The 15,742-nt window shown below is 37.4% G+C and overlaps 1 protein-coding gene across 4 annotated transcripts in view; it reads left to right on the top strand.

Moving 5' to 3' along the window:
* LOC139148641 (uncharacterized) overlaps positions 1-15,742 on the top strand; it is a 135,747-nt gene that overhangs the window by 27,307 nt on the left and 92,698 nt on the right. For all 4 annotated transcript variants that reach the window (XM_070720136.1, XM_070720137.1, XM_070720134.1 and 1 more), the window contains exons 13-22: positions 1,038-1,585; positions 3,051-3,165; positions 3,693-4,237; positions 4,803-4,917; positions 5,600-6,138; positions 6,321-6,432; positions 6,633-7,171; positions 11,308-11,422; positions 12,071-12,615; positions 14,323-14,437. In XM_070720136.1, coding sequence (XP_070576237.1) covers positions 1,038-1,585; positions 3,051-3,165; positions 3,693-4,237; positions 4,803-4,917; positions 5,600-6,138; positions 6,321-6,432; positions 6,633-7,171; positions 11,308-11,422; positions 12,071-12,615; positions 14,323-14,437 — 3,288 coding nt within the window. The remainder of the gene's footprint in view (positions 1-1,037; positions 1,586-3,050; positions 3,166-3,692; positions 4,238-4,802; positions 4,918-5,599; positions 6,139-6,320; positions 6,433-6,632; positions 7,172-11,307; positions 11,423-12,070; positions 12,616-14,322; positions 14,438-15,742) is intronic.

The raw sequence follows: 15,742 nt of genomic DNA, 5'->3' as shown, positions 1-15,742 counted from the left end.
TTCTTCTCCAGAACCACCCAACCATGAAACTGAAATTTCGTTCATATCATCCTTTGTTTGACTACTATCAAGTTTGCGAAAGGCATACAGATCAGTCACGTGATTTGCTGGCCATATTCGATCTCACAAAAAAGCTATAACAACCACAAGATGACATTAAAAATTCTTCTTTACAAGAACCAAAACACCATTGAAGCTCAAATTTTGCACATAGTATCATGCGTACAAATACTTTCAACTATGATAACTGCTTGGGCCCCGCCAACGCTGCTTGCAGCTGTAATTATATATTATTTTTGAACAATTTGTGATTTGCATTGTGCCTGGCTGTTAGTAGATTTATATGTTACTCCTGTCAGCTTTACTTATTTATTCCTATAAAGAAGCGTTTGAATTCTGAATCCGAGAGACCTCTTGTTAGTACCGCCAATTGTGGATGTACCGGTAGTAGGTTTAAGGAGGATTTCATATTTTTAATGGATTCTAAGGTCTATTATTCTCCCTATTGGATCTAGCAATTATTTTTGATCCACTTTCAATGATGCACAGTTTATCAGATGTCTGGTGGCATCCCACTTCTGTCGCCAAGTTTCAAGCATCTGTCGTCCATCATTTTCCTTTTTTGGCTTTTTTTTTTATTTTGAACAATGCAGACCTTCACATACAATACATTGCTGCAGGGTCCAACTCCATCGGTATTCGGTATAATATTGCTGGGAAATTGTAATTCAAAGTTTTGCAACTTAGTATAAAATTTGTAAATTGAATTTTAAGATTTTTAAAAATTTTGCCTTCAAATTCATTCTCCCCCGAAACATCAGGTCTGATACCCTTCAATTTTTTTTGCGCTAAATTATAGGGAAGATCTTACTAAGCTAATGCCAAATGATCTGAAATTTGCATATTTTGGTTGATGAAATGTGATAACAACCCCACTGTCCTTTTAGGTTGATCACTTTTAATCAATAAAATAGCATAAAATAATTTTTGTATGTTCCTCTGTATCATTTCAAATCTGTTATTTGTGCTTTTGTTAGAACCGAGAATCACAACGTGTGAAGAGCAGTCCCATGGTGAGTTTCAGGACAAGGTTCTAGAGCTCGAGAACTCAGGGGACTTTTGCTATATGACGACTTTTCAAGCAATGCCCTATATGACACAATTCACGATGTGTTGGTGGGTCCGCAGTACAGACACATCGTCATCAAAATACTTGATGACATACCGCTCCTCAAACGTGAATACTGGCAGCATTTACGTGTACAATCCAAATAGTGTTCAGCTGTATGTCAATAATGGAGCAGCTACTGCAAGTGGCATTGCTGTCAACTATGGTATATGGCATCATTTGTGTATGACTTGGAATGGAGCAGACAGTGGTAGATACCATTATTACAAAGACGGAAACATGAGGTATACATCTTACAATTTGAAAAGTACTCAAACTATTCTTGGTGGAGGCACTCTGCTAATCGGCCAATGGCAGGGGTCTGTTGGAGGTGGTCTCAGTAAATCCTATTCTTTCAACCATGAAGTTTCACAATTTAATATATGGGATGAAGCCATGGAACAAGATGATATATCTGTAAGTTTTACATATTTTTAAATGTTTCGTCACTGACTTTCATGTATCTATTTCATTATCAGAGGTGAATCGCACAAAGTCATACAGCTTTAATACCACCGTGATAAACTGCACAGTCGAGTTTTACAGCGTCTACAATACACCTGTTGGTGGTTAGTTGTGGTTCCTACTACGATGTTACATAAGAGATGTTATACAGCATATGTTCTATAAACCAACATTTTGTTGTGTACCTCTTTTCAAATCATCTATTCCCCTCAATCGTATCATCGCAACTATCATAAACGAATTGTTAATATTTTACACTTCGACTTACTCTTTCAGCTCAAAAAGAGGTTTTCTTCATAGTTCTCTTGGACCATTTTCGAATGACTATTCTCTATGTAATTATATTACTAGTAGTAGTAGTAGTAGTAGTAGTAGTTTTTCAAATATCTTTATTTCACATAGGTCCCTACATACTAAAACTGTAAAAGGAAATTTTTACATTGCCAAGAACCAAAGGAAATATAAGATACAAATAAAAGAAAATCACTACAAAGTGATGGTCGGCGTTGAACAGAACACGTCATGAATGACAAAAGTAAATGTCAGCAAGAAAGACATATCTTAAATCAATCACATAATATTTCAAAGATGACACAACCTAGCGATGGACAGAAGCAGGGAAGTTTCTTAAATGTGAAAATTGAGTTGACCATCATGAGTAGTAGTAGTAGTAGTAGTTTAGTTTCCATCTATTATCAGTCATACTTTTTTATTTACCTCACATGTGTATGCCCTTGTACGTCACTTGACCTGTATACTTGTGCACAGCAAATGCAAACATAGCATGAAGGGGAGTGTCAAGTGTTATTCAATGTGTGAGCATTGCACTTGAGATTTTCCTACTCGTCTTACACGAAGACTGTTATGATATCTGCAAGTAAAACTGCTTCCTAATCCTTAAATAATAAGGATAACAAATTTCTATAAGACTTTTGTTTACAGAGCAAATATGTACTTGGATTGTCTAAGAGGTGTATTAAAACTGATATTGACAAACCAACGAAACCATATCTTTTCAGGCTTATATGTTTTCATAAATAGTAATTTACATATTCATTGCCTTCCAGTGTCCCATTCTTTCATATAATTCTATTGCCAATACGTAAAATACATTGAAAAACGTTTTTATAGATGTTCGTAGACCTCTAATTGCACGAACATCATTACCCTAAAATACCATTGAATAGAGTGAATAATTGAATACTTATTAAGGAGCAAAGACTAATGTTGCTTTGTTCTACCTCTGTTTGCCAAATTTTTGTTACCTAATATTTTCTTCTCGTTTATCATTCAATTTTACTTTGGAGCTCCCTGCATCTCTTCTGTCTGTTCACATACTAAATTATACATAATTAGATAATTATTCCATCAAATGTAATTAAATCCACCAAAAATTTTCATCTCATTTATAATGCAGGTGATGGCAAACTCTCCCTGTGATTTGGTCTGTGGTGATGTCGTATCCTGGGCATTTTTCCGATCTAGTGATATCTCTACAGCTATAACTTCCCAGGAATCGGACATACCGTGTGGTAAACACTCATTTATCTCTTTACCTTTCAGAAATGAAATCATATTCAATTAATTTACCTGAAATCATGTATGCACTTGTTTCCTACCACTTTTTAAAGCTCCTTTGACGATTTTAGCCATACATTATATTTTATATTTAAAAAGTCACTATTAGAACTCTTAGTAGCATACGCTGAAATTCATAACATTTTTAATTGGAAAGAGATTCGGAAATGTCGATGTGCAGCCTTACATACAATTGAGAGCTTTCAATGAACATTTTGTAGGAAGTGCAGATACAAGTTGTTAAAATGGTTCGTACCGTGTTTGTTTCTATGTCTTTTTGACGTACAAAGGGTCACGATAATCACTGTATCGTCACTGAGGAACTTCACACTGGAGACCTGGACATTCGTGGAAGTTAAGATACAGAACGTGACTTTGGTGTGGAATAAAATATAAAAATTGAAATAGGATTCGGTAGAGACATTGTGTAAGGAAATGGGCCGTTGTTAATTCTCAAATTGCATCGTTACTGCATGTTCAGGTCCTGAGGAACCAGTATGTTCTGGGGGGCAGTTTGAAGACAAGATAATGACATTCGACAGTACATCTGAATACACCTACGCTACAATTGACAAAGCCTTCAGAGATATCTGGTCCTTCACAAGCTGTTGGTGGATGCGAACACAGGATACCTCTAGTTCTTATCACACAATGATGAGCTACTTTGCACTTGGTGATAGTTCAAGTATCCCTAGCATTTCGGTAGAAAATCCCTACAACATAAGAGTTGGTATTAAGAGTCAGTGGGGCAGCAGTTCTGGAATTGCAGTCAACTACGGAATGTGGCATCATGTGTGTGTCACGTGGACGTCAGATGGTGGAACCTACCAGATATATCGAGACGGTGGTCTGGCCTATACACAGTCTGGTTATTCAGCCAATAAGATCCTTCGAGGAGGTGGAAAGTTGGTTCTTGGACAAAAACAAACAACGCTTGGTGGAGGATTCAGTAGGACCTATTCCTTCTATGGTGACATGTCTGACTTCAACATGTGGAGTACTGTTCTTGAATCTGATGTAATTAAGGTATGTGGCCGGGCGATATTCAACTAAGTTTACTTTAGTAGCCAATTTCATTCTTTCGTCCCTTTCTTATGCCATTTGATAAGTTTTAAATGTATGCATCTCTTACTTGCAGATTTCAATGTTTTGGAGATTTTAGTACTTGACACCTGGTCAGTTGAATAAATAAATCGAGGGCTCGAAAGATATTAAGCTACGTGGCTTTAGGTATATATCATGGTAACTAGGTTGAATTGATGAGAATGGTCGACAAGCGATTTTTCACAACCGTTAACTTTCCTGATTCCAAATTTCAATGTGTCCGGAAGTCCTGCTCTACACATTTAAATAAATTTGAATATCTCTATTAAGTTACAAATCTAGACATAACTTAATTTATCTTCTTATCCACGATTTATCTTCGGTCTTGACCAGAAAAAATTAATTTCTTACGTGCAACATTGAACGTTTACTTCTGCCTTTTATCCGCTGAAATCTTGCCGCTGCTTCAAATCTCAATCAATCAGAGTAAACAATACATATACGATGAAAAGTGTCTCAATCTTGTTTAATCATTTCATCCATGAAGGAGTTCGTTGAAAATCGTGGATGTTCAAACGGCTGTGGTGATCTTGTATCATGGGGAGACTTTACCGACAATGTTATTGAAGAAATTGATATTGAAGATGCCGAAGCTGTTTGCGGTACGTCATCGTGTTTTGTACGTCAAGGGTCAAAACCGTTTCCCAAGTCAATATCAATAGTTGGCAGAATTTTGGCCATGAATTGACAATTTTTACAACCAATAGATTTTCAATCCATGTGGGTCGCTTTAATGAAGCCCTGTAGTGTTGATAGAGCATTCTCGAAATGGTCATTTCATCAATTTAACTTTCGCATTTTTACATTCAAACTTTTTAATATCTAATATGATCTTTGGCGTTATAACATTCATAACAGTCCTTGGTGATGTAACAGCGTATATAAAATAATATACGGGCATAGTTGAACCAATTCCTTAATAATAATTCTCAGATAACTTTTGCAGTTGAAAACTAGTTTGTGAAATTCCAACCAAAATCAACAGGGAAGAGAAACAATTGTTGTTTTATGTTAGTCATTTTACTGATTCAACATTATGGTTGACATAAAATTTTGTTGATTGATTACAAATATTCCCATAAATTGTTTATTCTATCTGGACCAACAAGAGAATTTCTAAAACTTTTATATTGAATGAGACTGAACAGCGCTCAAACATTGAGATATGTATACAGCTATTTTCATGTTGAATTGATACAATGAAATTATTTCACCCATGAATAGATTTTAGTTGTTAGAGACAATTTAACGATAGACATGACAATGAGTATATTATGCTTTCAGAGGAAAGAGCAACAACATGTGGGAATGGAAAACTTGATGATATGAAATGGATATTGGAAACATCTTCATCGCAGTTCAGTTATGCCGCTGTCAGACAAGAAATCCCTACCATGTCAGCTGTTACTGTGTGTATGTGGGTGAAAAGTACAGATTCATCGTCTAGCAAATACCTATATACCTATAGAACATCCAATGTAAACACCGGGAGCATCTATTTGTACAATCCAAACAACCTACAGTTCTACATTGACAATTCTGCTGGTACAGCGAGTAGCACAGCTATTAACTATGGGATCTGGTTCCACATCTGTCAGACATGGACACAAGAGAGTGGAAAATATCAGTATTTCAAAGATGCAAGACTTCGTTATACCAGCACTAATTTGAGAACGAACTATGAAATCCAGGGAGGTGGTACTCTGATAATTGGACAATGGCAAGGTTCTCAGGGCGGCACTTTCTCGACAGCCTATGGTTTCAATGCTGAAATCACCAAGTTCAACATGTGGAGCGACGTTCTTGGTATAGAAGCAATTGAGGTATGTCGTCTTTGAAAGAATATACAATAAATAGTATATAATGTGTTCATCAAGGAAATGTTTGATGATTTTAATGCTGAATTAGATATATGAGCAATGTATAACCTAAAGTTACGTTGTAAAAATTGTTACTTTATCGTTTTAGTATACTTTGTCGTATATCCTTTCATCTACCGATATAGGGTATCGTTCAAGAACCGTGCGGTCACGTGTGTGGTGATGCCGTTTGGTGGTCGTACTTCAGATCTGATGATCTAGCGGGAATTGAAGTTGTCGAACATGATCTTCAATGTGGTAGGTAGTATTACTCTGAATAAAACTCTGAGGTGTTGTAACGAATAGTAGCCCAATAGTTTCCCCTATTAGTCGAAGGGATGGATAATTTTCAATTTGCATTTCTGTCCGACCGATTTGAATAAATTAGAATCAAAGATTGGACTTTCTTGGTATTAATTGTCCTTATATGTTTAACACGTTTATGTGAATATTTTCAGAGGAGGAAGAGTTGGTGTGTTCGGATGGTCCATACACTAACAAGACATGGTCATTTGACAGCACGTCAGAGTATACGTATGTCACAACGCCGGCTGAATTTCAAGATATATATTCTTTTACGGCCTGTTGGTGGATGAGAACCAATGATGTTTCAGGTCAGGCTCGCGCTATATTCAGCTACTTTGCAGCTGGAGACAACCCTGGAAGTATTTTGGTGCAAACTGCAAACAATTTGCGAGCTGCTATTAAGAACTCATGGGCTTCTTCATCTGGAGTTTCTGTAACATATGGCGTCTGGCATCACGTGTGTGTCACGTGGACAATGGATGGTGGTGTTCATGAATTTTATAAAGACGGTAGCCGAGTTTACCAGCAATCAAACGTACGAACCAATCAGATGTTAAGAGGTGGCGGGAAACTCATCATCGGCCAGAGACAAGGAAGTGTTGGAGGTGGTTTTAACAGGGCTTATTCATACATTGGTGAAGTATCAGATTTCAACATGTGGAGTGATGTTTTATTACAGTCTAAAATTCAGGTATGAACCGCTTAGTCTCGGGGAGAAACGGTTTATTCATGTTTAGTACTAACATGTTTTTTCTAATATAAATCGACTTACGCTCAAATGAATATGCTTTCTAATCAATCATATATTACATTATTTTGTAAGGTGTAAGTTTCTGGTTCTTCAGTTCCACAGAAAGCTAGGTGAAACTCAGCTGCTTGAACGATTTTTTTTATAATGTACAGGTGAAGATGGAACATTTGTACATCAGTTTTTCAGAATCTGAAGATATGGACATCACAATCAATCAGTCGATCAATCAATAAAGATGCTATGATATAACGCGCCTATATCCCACCGGGGGAAGTGTGAGGCGACAGAAGGCTTTATTAAAGTTTATGAAAGTTTCCATGTTAGCAGATTGGACTTTGTACATTTAATTAAGTTTTCAAAATTAGTGATAACCCGAGGGACCGACCAAAGTTGATGAAAGTGCTCTGTAAATTGGTGATGTAAGCATGTGATAGTCTCAAAAGGAATTAATCCATAGTGAATATTGTTTGTGTTGTTGATCATAATTTCTATAAAGTAGCAAATTTATGGCAATGTTTTCCATTTACAGACAACTGCAATATCTACTAAAACACGCAAGCATTTTCAATTCATATGTGTTCTTTATTGTCTATTTTGTAAGGATGATGGTGGCAAACTGCAGTTTTTTCCGTGTAACTAAAACATATCCTTTCAGAATGCATCATGTTCTTCAATGTTATTATTTCATTAATGTTCTATTAAATTACCTACCAAATGTGAAATCTGAAATTAAAAAAATAGGAACCCAAAATATTTTCAGATCCTTCACACCGAGATGCCAAATGCTCGCTCTACTTCTTCCAGAAAAGTCAAGTTCCCCCTGGAATTCCTTCAACCCTCCCCTCCAGTGTTTTGAATACAACCCTAGGAAATCTTCAAATGACATCTAAAGAGTATTCACCTTATCATACTATGTGTGATAAAGTACACTGAACTACCAAAGTGTTGTCGTTCACAATGTGGTTTGTTAGTCCCCACGGACACCGTCCGGGGGGACTTATAGGTTTGGTCATGTCCGTGCGTCCGTGCGTCCGTCCGTGCGTCCGTCCGTCCGTTCACGCAGATATCTCAGAGACGCCTGGAGCGATTTCGTTCAAACTTGGTACAAGGATAGTACCCTACCTCATACAGATGCACGTCGATTTGTTTCACAATGCGATCAAATTTGGCCGTGTTAGAGGACTTTTTAGTTTTCACCTCCATAGACTCCCATGTATAAGGCAGTGTCCATAGACTCCCATGTATAAGGCAGTCCATAGACTCCCATGTATAAGGCAGTCCATAGACTCACATGTATAATGCAGTCCATAGACTCCCATGTAAAAGGCAGTCCATAGACTCCCATGTATAAGGAAGTCCATAGACTCCCATGTATAAGGCAGTCCATAGACTCCCATGTATAAGGCAGTCCATAGACTCCCATGTATAAGGCCAAGAAAAATAAAAATTTAGTTTCTCATCGTATTCATATTGCAAAAAGGATGCAGTGGTCAACACAGTTTTTAGTCCCCACAGATAAAGTCCAGGGGGCTCATAGATTGGGTCATGTCAGTCCGTGAGTCCATCCATGTGAGTCCATCTGTTCACGCAGATATCTCAGACACTTTGACAAAATGTCATGTGACCTTGGTGACCTTTGACCTCAAATATACATATTTGTCCATAACTCAGTAACCACAAGTGCTACACCTTTCATATTTGGTATGATGGGACACCTTATGACGCCACATATTGTACCTCATTAATTATGTGCATATCTAATTTTGAGCGAGCCAATAGAGCTAGAGGTCTGATTTTTGGTATATAGGGATAACTTAGCAATACAATTTTTTTGACAAAATGTCATGTGACCTCGGTGACCTTTGACCTCAAATATACATATTTGTCCATAACTCAGTAACCACAAGTGCCACACCCTTCATATTTGGTATGATGGGACACCTTATGACGCCACATATTGTTCCCAATTAATTATGCACATATCTAATTTTGAGCGAGCCAATAGAGCTAGAGGTCTGATTTTTGGTATATAGGGATAACTTAGCAATACAATTTTTTTGACAAAATGTCATGTGACCTTGGTGACCTTTGACCTCAAATATACATATTTGTCCATAACTCAGTAACCACAAGTGCTACACCCTTCATATTTGGTGTGATGGGACACCTTATGATGGCACATATTGTTCCCAATTAATAATGCGCATATCTAATTTTGAGCGAGCCAATAGAGCTAGAGGTCTGATTTTTGGTATGTAGGGATAACTTAGGAATACAATTTGTTTGACAAAAGTTACGTGACCTCGGTGACCTTTGACCTCAAATATACATATTTGTCCATAACTCAGGAACCACAAGTGCTACACCCTTCATATTTGGTATGATGGGACACCTTATGATGCCACATATTGTACCTCATGAATTATGTGCATATCTAATTTTGAACAAGCCAATAGAGGTAAATGTATGATTTTTAGTATATAGGGATAGACTATAGGATAGAAATTTTTTGACAAAATGTCATGTGACCTCGATAACCTTTTACCTAAAATACACGATTATGTCAATAAATAAGTAACCACAAGTGCTATGTCCTTTATATTTAGTAGGATGGGAGACCTTATGACAACATATGCTTTACCTTATTAATTATGCCCATATATAATTGTGGGCAAGCCAATAGAGCTAGAGGTCTGAATTTTGGCATATATGGATTAATTAGCAATACAATGTTTTTTTTTCAAAATGTCACGTGACCTTGATGACCTTTGACCTTGAATATGCATATATATGCATAACTCAGTAACCACAAGTTCTTTACGCTTCAATTTTGATAGGATAATAGACCTTAAGATGTCACATCTTGTACCTCATTTATTATGCACATATGTATTTCTTGGCTGGCCAATACAGCTAAAGGTCTGATCTTTTTTCCAGATTTAGAACCATAACTTAGACATGCCTCTTGTTTCAAATTGGGAACAATGACATAGACCTATGTGTCCATAGATCTGAACATATACACTCCAGTGATACTTCTTAATGACCTCATTTCCCTGCCCCATCAAGACTAATACTCCTATTACAAGTGGGGACTATGTCATTGTCAATGACGTTTGTTATTGATTGTTTGTACATTATCGATCCATTACAGTACTTTAAAGTTACCCCGGGTTAAATAGGAAAGCCATGTCAATGTGGAGCTACAATACTCGTAAAGTGTCCAAAGAGATGAAATAGTTTTATCTCATACAGTTAGAGCAGTAGGACTCTATAGTTATTCCTCGTCTTTTGATAAACAATGCAGCAGTACAGAGGTTGATGGACTCAAATTTAAAGCATTCACTGATTATGTGCAGTAAAAGCATTGGGAAAGGGTGAGCCTTCTGAAAAAACTAAGGTCATAGTTGAAATTTTGTAATAAAGTCTCATCATTGCTGGTTTGCTCGGTCAGTTTTAACATTTTTCAATTTTAGGTTGCTTCGTCGGTTAAAGTATATATTTCACAAAACTATACTTGGTGATGTTCTGAACTATGTCTTATGATTGTGGATGATAAATAGCTAAGCCTGATTGACCGATATATCTGTTGAAACCATGTTTTCCTTCAGGTCACTGCATGCGGATCCCAAAGTTCTTCATTACGATGATGTAATACACCAAGTTTTCGTTTGAGTTCCAACCAACAACGTACGGCACCCGGTCGCCAAGCAGAGATACAACAGTCACAAATACTCAGCCAATTCCCCACTCTCAAAACAGAGTGGTTCAGTAACCGGGCTAAAGTTGTTACAATCTTTCCGACTGCTACCCCTCCACACTCTGTTGAGTTTGCACTCACATACTCGCTATGTATGATGTATACACAAACTTTATCAAAGCTGTGAATGAATGTACAATTCTGTCCACCAGCAGAGCTATCAACCTAGTGTAGACAATAGTTTTCGATCGGGTTTAAATCCACGATATTTAGTATGTTTGAGTTTGATTCTGTGTTGTAATTTCTCCTTCTGTTGGCAAGAATCATTTCCTGGATTTCGCTGCTGGAGGTAATTAAATTATTTTTATTCTTGCAGGCCTTTGCAGAGAATCGTGGTTGCGAAAATGGTTGTGGTGACTTGATTTCTTGGTCTGAAATAACATCGTCTGCCCTTACTGAAGTTGATGTCAACGACGCAGAATCAATGTGTCGTAAGTCTCCATTGAACCAATAGCTACAAATGGCCTTTTACAACCACTAGTACAGAAATTTGCGAGAAATTTGCGAGAAATGGACACTTTCTTGCTGTATTGCGAGAAGTAAGCGAGAAAACACACTTTCTTGCAATCAAGCTGCGAGAACTGTGCTTTCTCGCATACATCTGCGAGAAATTGAATTCTCGCAATCAATCAGTGAGAACTATGTTTTCTCGTTCTGCATCTGCGAGAAATTGTGGAATTTTTGTGAAATGCTTACACAGGAGAATACAATTTCTCGCAGATTCAAAGCGAGAAAACAAATTTCTCGCTGACTGATTGCGAGAATTCAGTTTCTCGCAGATGCTGGGCGAGAAAACACAGTTCTCGCCAGCTGTTTGCGAGAAAATTAAATTCTCGCTAAGTTATTGCTAGAAAGTTATGTATTCTTGCTTACTTCTCGCAAAAAGCGAGAAAGTGTCCATTTCTCGTAAATTTCTCGCAAATTTCTGTACTAGTGAACGTCATTCACTAATTGCCTTCAAAAACCATACAATATAATCCATCAACTTAAATTCCACTGCAGTGCATCGATAATGCGTCACGAACAATGTTTTGTTGTCTTGAGTTTATTGTACTAATGTTTTTTTATGTTTTTTCAAGAGCCCCGAGTCGACTGTGAGAGTGGTGATGCCGGAGAATTTGAAGATAAGGTTCTTGATATGGACAATACCGGTGACTACAGTTATGTGTCAACGTTCCAACCAATGGCTGATATGACTGCATTCACTATGTGTTGGTGGTTACGAAGTAGAGACACCACATCTTCAAAGTACCTGCTCACATATCGCTCTTCTAACGTGAACACAGGTAGTATCTATGTTTACAACCCAAACAGTGTTCAACTGTACGTTAATAACGGAGCAGCTACTGCAAGTGGTTTAGCAGTCAATTATGGACTATGGCACCATTTGTGTATGACATGGAATGGGGCAGATACCGGTCGCTATCACTATTATAAAGATGGCAACATGAAATACACTTCTTACAATTTGCGAAGTACCCAGACCATTCTTGGAGGAGGCAGTTTGCTCATTGGTCAATGGCAGGCATCAGTCGGTGGCGGCTTAAGCAAGAGTTACGCATTTAATCATGAATTCACAAAATTCAATATATGGAATGAAGCTTTTGACCAAGAAGCAATAGCGGTAAGTCTTCTTTAGCCCTTGTTACATGTCTTTGTTAAAGGTTACTGTTTGACAATTAGATTAGATGTTTTTTTACCTGATCCTTTGTACATTTTTTTCCCAATCTCCCAACTTTTCTTTTTGTCAAGCCTTCTTTAAAACCACAATTATGAATGGTCGCAGAGTGAACACAGTGTCTCGCCAGATCCCTTCTGTACAATGTTACGCAACCTTACGGAGCGATGGTACTGTAAATTGTGCAATGCTAATCATCATGTATGTAAAGTGAATTTACTTCAATATCAATTATGGGGTTCACATCTAGGCCCAGGGCCGGCCAGAACTAATCCGGCAGAATGTGAGAAGATAAGCTAATCTTTTGTCCGCGTTCACATTACGTTCAACGCTGTCCTAGCCTAGATCATTTGGTAGCATCTAGCCGACCTTTGATCTTATACAGGTCAAAATACATTCATCAGATACATTCCAGTTCCTACATAGAAAATCATGTCATCCAAAATCAACCTTCAAGGGCCTAATCAAAGGCGAAACATTAAGGTACATGAGGACATGTAACAATGAAGAAGACTTCAACAACAAAGTCAAAACATTTAATGAAAAGCTATTACTGCGAGAATATCCACAACAAGAAATATCAAACATCAATGCGGAACAAATTACGCTACACGAAGAACACATTTAAATCACAAACAAACGCACAACAACAACACAATTTGATATTTGCTACCAAATATAGTCCACACATCAAAACAAAAGACATCAAACAAGCACTCCTGAAGAACTGGGAAGAAATAGAAAAAGACCAAACACTAAATAATTTATTCACGATGAAACCGATCATCGCTTACAAAAGAAATCCAAACATTGGCGACACACTCATAAATGCACAAGTACACAATCTTAGAGAAACGACCGAACAAAATGAAACACAACAAACTGACCTAAACATAAGTATTCTAGCCTCCTTGCTAGACGAACAAAACACTGACAATAATTAAACCACGAACAGTGAAACATAAATCTAAGGAGAGCAATCTCCAAAGAAAAGCGATTGAGGAAGAAACCACACACTGGTTTCGAAACGTAGCGCCAAAGGATCACCCTGTCATTCGACAGCCAGATTACGGCTACGTCTCCATGGCTTATATCTACACCAATAGCCAAATACACAAAATCAAACACATGAACACAGAGAACGAAAAAATAGTGTAGGCGATGTGTGCAGCCGCTTTCCCTTTATTACAAACGCTGTGAGATGATATTGTAGGCGATTCGATCCTTGACGTGCCGTCCATCAGATTTTTCACCATATATTCGTTCCAATGCCTAAGAGACACTTGATTTCTTCCGTAGCCCAGTTGACTCCTCGACTCGCCATGTCTAAAATGATACTGAATCGTCGAATAGGTCAAAGACTACACTGCATGTCAACTACAGAGGGCGTCAACTGGGACCTGAGTCGGACAAAACGCGTTCACATACGCTGTTTACTGCTCGGCCAGAGACCTGGGTCGGCCACAAACCACCCCTCTCGACTAGGACAGAAATTGTCCGGACAGTGGCCGGCCAGAAACCGTTCACACCTATTTTTTTGGTCGGCCACGAACCTGGCTAGGACAAGGGCCTAGTCTTTTTTGGCTAATGTGAACGGCCCTAATGTATCTCATATGACAACAGAGGTTTAACTTCTTTCTACATTTTATACAGGCAATGGCGAGTACTCCATGTGAGTTAACATGTGGTAATGTAATTTCTTGGTCGTATTTCCGTTCGAGTGACATCTCAACAGCTGTGACTGTGAAAGAGTCTGACATTCTTTGCGGTGAGTTTAGTCTATATAGACCTAAGTTCATAATTTGGTTTGTTTCCGACAATAGACATCATTGTCTGTTTCCTGTTCATGTGTTCTTCCAATTGATTGTAGGCAGTGTTTCAGCCAGCTTATGCTTGCGTGGGGACACTGTGACCCATAGTAGGTCTGAATGGGGACAAATTAAATTTTTGGGGGACATGTAATGTATTTCAATAAAACAACACAGTACAGTGTCATTATGTGTCATTATGACCTGGTACTATATTTGGTGTTCAATAGGCAAAACAGGTGAGTGCATTAACGGTCAGTAGGCCAATGGTGTTGTGCAAAATTGTGCCAACATGAAACTTGCAGTATCATTAAGTTTACTGCTACCACGTGGTATGCACATAAACTGTAGGGCTCCCCCTAAGTCACCAAGATGATTAACCAACTCATTAGCCAAATCAAAAATCTTGTAGCCATTTTGAACAAATTTTAGGCAGTTTATGATCTCAAGTGTGGCAACAACTTTCTTGGTATTAAGGAGTTCTTCATTTTTCAAATCAAAATGTTTGTTTTACATTAAAGAAATATTTGTTCAGTTTTTATTGCATTAATTATCTGTGTTTTTATGACATTAAAGTGATAGAAATATTTTTTCATTTCTGGTGGTAAACTTTTACCACCAGAAATAAAATTAGGTGGCAATTCTAAAAATCAGGTAGCAATGTGAAGTGTATATTACCAAAGATACAGAATATTTCTGTAGCATTCTGTCAATGTTCACAGAATGACAACTATAATACATTTAAGCTACAAGCTCCTAATGTGGCAAATTTATGCAGTTTTTAAGTCATGATGAAAATTTTGTGAGCCACACAGATAAAATTTTCCATGCAGAAGAAAGCATTGGCAATGTAGATACAATTATTGTGGTGTTTAAGGCCCTGGTGTTGTGTCATAGTTGTGATCAAGCAGGCTCAATGGCATCTTAAGCATAAGTATTTTTCTTGAGACAAAAATGGTTTGGCCAAATCCAAATCCTGTAAAACAATACACAATATTGATATTGTTCATTTAATCTCCCAATGTTTTAGAGTAATCATTGTTTCAAAGATTATGATAACATTTTAGCCCAGAAATATTTTCATTTATATTTTGATATCATCAAGAAATGTCTAGTGATGTTCACTATTATATCATTAAACTGGTGGAATCTGCAGAAATATTAAAATCCCTTAGAATCACACCATTTCTTGTATAAGTTATAGCAGTTTGAAATATGCCAAATGGACAATTTTAATAGCTCTACTTTTGAATTGTTGCTTTGAT

This window comes from Ptychodera flava, chromosome 13 (genome assembly GCF_041260155.1).
Source record: "Ptychodera flava strain L36383 chromosome 13, AS_Pfla_20210202, whole genome shotgun sequence".
In the NCBI taxonomy this organism is placed as follows: Eukaryota; Metazoa; Hemichordata; class Enteropneusta; family Ptychoderidae; genus Ptychodera; species Ptychodera flava.
The sequence above is the reverse complement of the archived record's forward strand: the minus strand, read 5'-3'. Positions and strand labels throughout refer to the sequence as shown.